The sequence below is a fragment of the Triticum dicoccoides genome, chromosome 3A (assembly GCF_002162155.2).
Source record: "Triticum dicoccoides isolate Atlit2015 ecotype Zavitan chromosome 3A, WEW_v2.0, whole genome shotgun sequence".
NCBI lineage: Eukaryota > Viridiplantae > Streptophyta > Magnoliopsida > Poales > Poaceae > Triticum > Triticum dicoccoides.
Window position 1 is genome coordinate 459,874,714 of NC_041384.1, and position 8,122 is coordinate 459,882,835.

General features: G+C 46.1%; 1 protein-coding gene across 1 annotated transcript; it reads left to right on the top strand.

Moving 5' to 3' along the window:
• The first annotated feature begins 5,633 nt into the window (after positions 1-5,633).
• On the top strand, positions 5,634-7,848 carry LOC119268555. The gene is made up of 4 exons (XM_037550212.1): positions 5,634-6,176; positions 6,265-6,346; positions 7,062-7,276; positions 7,609-7,848. Exons 1-4 carry the CDS (start codon positions 5,722-5,724, stop codon positions 7,727-7,729), a joined length of 873 nt encoding a protein of 290 aa, XP_037406109.1. The 5' UTR covers positions 5,634-5,721; the 3' UTR covers positions 7,730-7,848.
• Positions 7,849-8,122: the final 274 nt, after the last annotated feature.

An 8,122-nucleotide genomic window follows, 5' to 3' on the forward strand; every position in this document is an offset into this window, starting at 1 on the left:
AGCTCATATGTACCCTTTGCCACAGTAAAAATTCAAAATAAAATTTAAAAAATATTTAAAAAATCTGATTTTTTTGCCAACAAACATTGATGTTTTTCACATGCGTGCAAAATTTCGTGACAAAATGACATTCATGCAGGTCATGGCAAAAAAGACAAAAATGATGCATCAAAATGCTTCAAAAAACTGGTTTTTGGAGCATGATTTTGCTTTTTTTTTGCTGAGACATCCACAAATGTCATTTCATCACGAAAATTGGCATGCATGTGCAACACATATCAATGTTTGTTGCTAAAAATTTCATATTTTTTTGAATTTTTTAAATATTTTTTGGTATTACTGTAGCAGATGGCGCATGTGAGCTCGAGCTCACATACTCCATGCCCCAATAGAAAAAATGACTAGATACATCCGGGTACATCTGCACCTACTTTGAAAAACATATTTCTAAATGTAAAAAAAGTTAAAAAAAGTTACACATGTACATCTTCACATTCCATGTACTCGCGTAAAGTTTTACGGAAAAACGACTTTTGTTTTGGACTGTGTAAAAAGACAAACAAATAGTATCTCGTAGAAGGACGTGGAGTTTCTACACCCAGGAGCAAATGCTCCTGGTGTGAACAGTAAAATCAAATAAATTCAAAAATAATTCAAAAAATTTTGAACTTTTTTTGTGCCATACTTTCACAAATGTTTGTTGTGCTTGCAAAATTTCATCGCAAAATCACATTGGTGAAAGGCGTGGTAAAAAAACAAAATCAATGCTATGAAAATGTTACTTACAAAAGCATTTTGGAGCTTTGATTTTGTTTTTTTGGCACGCCTTCCACCAATATGATTTCGCAATGAAATTTTGCGTGCACAACAAACATTTGTGAAAGTATGTCACAAAAAATTTTCAGAATTTTTTAAACATTTTTTCTATTTTTAAAGTTTACTATTTATACCAGGAGCATTTGCTCCTGGGTGTAGAAAGGTACTTCCGCTCATAGAATGCTATTTTCCAGCACTGCAATTTGTCTTCTGTGCCGAGGCAAAATAAAAGACATTTTTTGCAAAATATTGTGCCGCACGCATATCTTTACGAAGATGTACGTGTGAAATATTGATTTGAATTTTTCTAACATTTTAAAACGTGTTTAAAATACATTAATAAATAGATGCAAATGAACCTAGGTTCAAGTCCTCACTCCCGACAGTAGCACCATCACACACTTTCACTCGTTCGCACAACGGGCTCCTCACAACAAGGCTCTGCATCTAAAACGTGTTAGGCTGGTCATAGTGGTGAGTAACTTGAACTAGTAATATGCATATGTTACTAGTCTATATTACTTTCTTCATAGTGGGTAGTAACATATGGATGATAAGAGCAATTCTAGCAGACCCCACATCCCATTTCGATCCACAAAATAACTGTCAAAGTGCGGATCAGGGCGGAAAAACCTGCCCGATCAGATCCTGTATCTCGCCCTGGCCCGCAAATATTTTTGCGGGGTGCGACAAAACTTCTCCCCCAACCTCTAGTTTCACGGGCTGGGAGGCCAACCCGAGCCCAGTCCCTATCCGCAGCGAGATTTGGCGGGAGGGACATTCCGCACGCCCTTTCCCGCTCCCCCACCCTCCGCCATCGCACGCTCCGGTGCATCCTCCCCGGCCGTCCCTCGTCTCCAGCAGCCCCCGCCGCGAAGGCCCGCGCTCCGGGCGCCAACGCCGCTGCGCGATCCCGGCCGGTGGCGGAGAAGGTCGGCAAGGTCTCCGGCGTAAAGCGGAGGACGATCCCGGCTACAAAGAGGCCGACTCCTTCATCCACTCCCTCCGCCGCAGAAAGAGGTTCCCCGCGCAACAGTGCTCCTCCCACCGCAAGTGAGGTGTTTGACGAAATGGCCAGAAGGTATGCGTCTTCGGTCATGGCGATTTCCTTTCATTTTCGTCATTTTTTGCGACAGCTCGTGACTTGTTATCATTCACTATAGCGGTGGTTCGAACAATGCAACTGCTGAGTCCGTGAACTTGTTGGACACCAACGCCGTTGACATTGATCAAGCCCCGTTCGCCGCATTCGACTACAATGAGACGGAGGGCGGCGTGGACGATCATGGTTGTGAGGAAGAATTGGAGGAGATCGAAACGAAAGCGTTTGAGCAATCACAAATAAGAACTGGGAAAAACCAAAGATCGAAGAACTACACGATCTTGTAAGATCAAGCTTTGATCAAAGCATGGAGTGCGGTGTCTCTTGATGCATGCACGGGTACTTCTCAAACCGCCAAGAGACATTGGCAAAGGATTGAAGATCAATACTTCCGCCACTGAAAACAAATCCATGTCCTTGTTGCTCGCCGAAGAGAACAATATCATGTCAATGAACCGCAATGACATGGACGATCTCACCAAAACATGGCATGATATGGCAAGGAGAGAAATCTTGAAGAGGAGAATGGTCGCGTCGGCCGGTCTGTGTTACAGTTCCGGAGATATTTTCTCTGCTCCATATGGTGGCAATGTCGACGATTTCGATGCGGGAGTTGGGACAAGCGCCAGAGGTGGATTCGGTGGTGGCGATGAACTTCAAGATGAGCTCGATAGCGCGGAGCGAACATCGACCAAGATGATGCCGGACATGGGCGAAACTTTTGCAAAGCCCTCTTTTGCGTTTGTCGTACTGAACTTGGCTTTTATTTGTGCGTAAAACTGTGTTATGTTGTTTGAATTTGAACTTAGTTGTGAAAACTTATGTCAAATGCGAGAATTGAGCATTTTCTGTTTGCGGGTCGACGCGCAGTGTCCGAACAGACCCCGCAAAAGCCGACCCGTAGAAAAGTATATTCTGCGAATATCCTTTTATACGGGTCCGTTTGGGGTCTGCGTCTGCAGTCATCCGAGCCAGCCTGCAAAAGCGGTTTCCCACGAACTGCAAACGCGTTTTGCAGGCAGCCCGATGCGGGGTCTGCTAAAATTGCTCTAACATGCAAGTCTTCATTAATTGAGATATAAACTCATTTTACCTCGGGGTGTCTCATGTTACAGTAACATATTATGTTACCACAAGCATCTCTTTCCTCATTAACTCCATGCCACATAAGTATTTTTTTTGGGATGTGCTATGTTACTACCTACTCCCTACGTCCGGTGAAAACTGTACATCTAGCTTCAAAATTTGTCCACGAAAGAGTGTTTTTCTATCTTGCCAATGTATTTTAAAGTAGGAAAAAATACTTCTCTCTCACCACACGGTAATTAAGACCAATAGCAATCTACACATGGTTTTCTTAATTTCTACACGCACTTAGCTCATTGGTGGTTGGGTAATTAAGAGCAACTCTAGCAGACCCCGCAAAACGCACAGACCCGCAAAAGTCCGGCGAGTATGCGGGCTCGTCCCAATTTTTCGGCCAGAACAGAGTCCGCATACTCGCCCGGCCCGTAATTTTTTTTGCCGCAGCCCGCAAACTGCACGCCCCGACCGCTATAACTGCGGTTCCACGACTCGTTTGCGGGTCCAAACCCTACCCCCACCGCCGCCGAGCCACGCGATTCCCCTTCCCCCTCTCCACATTTCTCGCGCCGGCGACCACCCGCCCCGCCTCCAGCCGCCATGTGGGGTCGAATGTGGAGCTCCGGACGTGGCTCCGGTAGCAAATCCGGCGATGGAAGGGACCCGGAGCGCGAGCGGCGCGTCCGGTCGGACATCGCGAGGAAGCGCGACGCCCGGAAGTGGACCAACCGCGGCATGTCGCCGCCGCCGAGCTTCCAGCGGAGCGAGACGGAAGAGTACGACCACCGCCACGCATCCTTCTCCTCCGCGAGGTCTTCGTACGCCGGGAGCTCCTCGTCCACCGGCGCGGGCTTTCTCCCCGTGAAGAGGGAGTGGTCGAAGGACGAGGAGGAGCCGGCGCCGTTCGCCTTCGTCCCCGTGAAGGAGGAGCCCGAGGAGCCCGCTCCGCTCGGCCGCCGTGGAGTCGTCGCACCCGAGGACTACGTCGCAGACGTCGACGCCGTTGCGGCCGCCATCGCCGAGTGGAGCGTGCGCAAGGATGCGGAGCGCCCCCGCCACGCCGAGGAGCTCGAAGACCTCGAGTGGCGGCAGGCGGTTGCCGCCAACGAGAAGGCCGAGGAGTGGCGCCGCATCCGCACGGAGCAGGCGGCGAAGTACGTCGAACTGTGCAGCTCCGGCGAGGAGGATTGAGCGTCGTTCGGCCTCCACGGCATCATCCTCACCGCCGTCAGATCCGACCCCCTCCAGTACTAGTTAAAGTAGCATGTGATATATGCTTGTAATTTGTTGATCATGTAGTATGTATGAACTATGTACTATGTGATGTGATGAACTATGTTTGTGCAATTTCTCCCGCGAAAGTGTTTTTTCAACTTATGCAGGTTTAGATACGGTATCTGTTCGGCCGCGCTAGTTTTGGACCCGCAAACACGATCTTCGTGAAACCACAAACGCGTTTTGCGGGTCAAGTTTTTGCGGGGTCTGCTAGAATTGCTCAGGAGAGAGATGGTGGCTTGTACCTTTTCACTGTATTTTTTACTTAACTCCATAATTTATCCTAAAAAATTTAGATGTACACTTTTCACCAGACGGGGGAGTAAATTACAGCCCATCAAAATCGCACGACTCGACTACACATTCCCGATGCCTCTATGTCCCAAGAGAATAATAAAAGAAACCCAAAAGCACACCAAACCGAACAAAGTGAGCAAGAGCCCAATACACACAAATAAAACCCAGAAAAAAAATATCCATTCATACACAATAGTCTGAAACAAAGAAGCTCATCTCCAGACAGAAAAACCGTGCGCAGCAGCAAGGCGCATGTATCCCTCTAGTAATGACCTATCTATAAACAATCTAATTTTAGCCATAACTATTTGTGGGAGAGAAATTACAGACTACTTCGATACAGTGACAACAACAAAACCACTGTTTGTAAGTTGTCTATGAATAACTTAGAATTAGCCTATTTCTCTCTCCCCATTCTCTCTCCTCCAAATTACTAAATTATATATGTGGCAACTCTTACATTAGACATTGTTGTTGTACATGTCTTAAAATTTGAAGAATTGTAGTACACCCATTATTTATAGTCAATTTATTTTGTTATATATGACATAAAAAGTTTTCTTCAACAGAATTAGTCTATGATTGAATGGTAAGGAGGATAGTGGTGTTCCTAGCCTAGGGATCAAGCCCTAGACTTAACATAGATGATCACATTTCCTAGATTCATTCCAGGCATTCAGCAAATGTGTGTTTAGTGGAGGAGACGTTCCCCTCAACTACGAAGACATTTATGACGACTTCGTCAATGTCAAGATGATGTGTTGATTCAATCTTTCAGAGATGCTCATACAGGTATGGTGTGCATGGATGCGTTCATAGGAGTGAGCATATGTTGCATTTGTATTGTGTTAAAAAAAGTTTTCTTCAGAAAAAGGGCTAGACATAAAAATTTAGTCGTGTCAATGTTGTTAAAATTTCTGAATTTATTTTTCGTGCCTATTTGATTTTCATCCGTTTCTCAAAATAATAATTTGATTTTCATCCGAAGAAGCCCGCACAGAGTCGTTGCCTGCTGTCCGTTCACTCTCTTATGTTGGCGAGAGGTCGACGAGAACGCTAGAAAATACTCGGAAAACTTTCACTCCAATCGTTGGAGCTGCCAAATCGCAAGTCCGGCAGCGAGTGCTCGCTCCGCTGGGCGTCCGGAAATGCAAACCACCTCTCTGTCTTCCGCTCCGTCCTCTCGACCCCCCTCCGCGCCGCCGCCTCCGCCCCCTTCCCCGCACGTCGCCTTCCCCTCGCTCCGTCGCCGAGACCTCCTCTTGCTCTCAGCGTCGCCTCTTCCCCTCGCGCTCTCTCCGGCGGCCGCCTCGGCGCGCGGGCTGTTCCGCATGCCGCCGCCGGGGCTGGCCAACCGCTACTTCCTCGTGCGCGCTGGCGAGTCGGTGTACGAGGGGCAGGGACTCCTCCGGACCAACCCCGTCGCCAAGACCTCAGTCGACAGCGGTCTCTCCCCCGCCGGCCTCCGCCAGGCCGCGCGCGCCGCGCTCGAGCTCCGCCGCCTTGGTGCATGCGAGGACGACTGTTGGATATGGCCCTCCATCACCCAGCGCGCCTACCAGGCCGCCGAGATCATCGCTGCCGCCAACAGCATCAACCGCAGGTGCCTGTCTATCCACATCGTCGTGGGCTATGAGTATGACCCGTCGGTCAGTGATCCTGTACTGAGATTGTTGGTTACTTCTGTGAAGTAAAATCGTGCCGGAGTATAGCTTCTTGGACGCGCGGGGGCTGGGTGCGTACGAGGGGAAGAGGTTAGAAGCATTGCCAGAGGTATTATTCATCCGATCTTTCGAGCTCCAAGCTAAATTCTACTAGCACTTGCTTACATCGAGTATTAGAAGAACAACTGACTTGAGGGATCACAGAGATGCAGTGTATTTAACTGAAGACGTTGGTACATTAGTTTCTGGAGAAACTTCAGAATATATTATTGCAACGAATGAACTTTAGATATTGGAGTGCACTGACCTTGCAGATGTACATTGCAAAACTGAAATACGAAGGATTAGTGAAATTCTGCTTCCCATGAAGGCAGCAACAGTCACTGGTTCTAGATCTGCCTAATAGAATGTGTGAATCTACTAAATCTCTACAGACAGATGGGCTCATTTGAAAATAAAATAGGTTTAGAAACATGGATTAAGAATAGGATGTGGGCCATGCGAATTCTGATAACTACATTTAGAGAAACAGTATATCGTCCTGACATAGTTATGTTGCCATTTTCATCATTAGGCAAGTTTCCATGCCTGTTTGAAGTTACTGGTAGCTAACCAGTGAGATTAGTAGTATTTTCATAGGTGGACATCCGCTAGTGGGCAAATGAGTATCCTGGAGGGAGAATATTCTCGGTTTGAACATAATGTATAGCCCGAGTTATGTTTCCCAGGCTCAACATGATCCGGTGCAGCAGATACAGATAACTTTGGTTTAACAGATTTTGTTCCTATCATGATCGAGTTTTCCTTTATTGTGATGGATTTAGGTGTATGCATCTGATAATATTTCGCCAGACATCAAACCACCTCCTACTTATGATGGTACACCTAACGAGAGCGTGGCGGACGTATTTGTTCGGGTAACACAGCTCATGTCAATACTAGAGACTCAGTACTCAGGGGATACTGTTGTCATCGTTTCGCCAGATTCTGACAACTTGTCAATTCTTCAAGCTGGGTTGATAGGACTGGACCTGCGGAGGTAAAAACTAATCCTTGTCATTTTGCAAGCTTATAAGAAAGACTTCATGTGGACATACTACTTGCATCAGATATTTGGATTTCCGTTCCCTTTGATCCATAAACATACACCAAAAAGTTCCTGAATTGAAGGGAAACATATCCTGACTAAATGACTAAATATTTTAGTTTTGAGTTTTGTGGTCGTTTGGTTGCTGTAGTAAGCTGGATCATCTGAACTGTTGGTCGGTTGTATCTCTCTATCTTAAGTATGATACATGCAGTCCTCCTGCCTGGTTCAAAAATAGAAGGGAAACATATCCGACTAACTGACTAATGATGCAACTTCTGCAGGCATGACAGCCTGTTCTTTCAGCTGGGTGAGGTCCGAGCCGTTGATCCTGCCAGTATACCTGAATACAAGCAACCAGCCTCTAGTGTGTTTAAGTGTACAAATCCACCAAGTTGCAAATAATTTACTTCTTGTTACCATACTTTCATATCCCCTGTACATGAAAGAATATTCCCATGACATTGTATAGCTTAATGCTGTGTATATAGCTAAAAATGCGTTCACCGCAGCACATCTGACAACCAGCAAATCTGATAGTTCCTACCATGATACTTTTTTTTTTGCGAATAGAAACTTGTATATTACTCAAACTCCAACAGTGTTACAATCTAAAACAGCAAGTTCCAAAACTCTGGGAGGTCCAGAACCTTACCAAGTCATAGTTCTACCTTCCTCTCTAGCAAAGATAGCTAAACAATCACTAACTTTATTTTGGGGTTTACGAATATGAGTAATACTAGTCTCCCGAAGACTCATCATCAGCTTGATCTCTCTAATAAGATAAGAATAAATTGA

Coding starts and splice junctions, on each gene's coding strand:
- LOC119268555 (XM_037550212.1), top strand. CDS start 5,722: ATGCAAACCACCTCTCTGTCTTCCGCTCCGTCCTCTCGACCCCCCTCC. Junction 6,177..6,264: donor GCCAACAGCATCAACCGCAG/GTGCCTGTCTAT, acceptor ACTTCTGTGAAG/TAAAATCGTGCCGGAGTATA. Junction 7,277..7,608: donor ATAGGACTGGACCTGCGGAG/GTAAAAACTAAT, acceptor CAACTTCTGCAG/GCATGACAGCCTGTTCTTTC.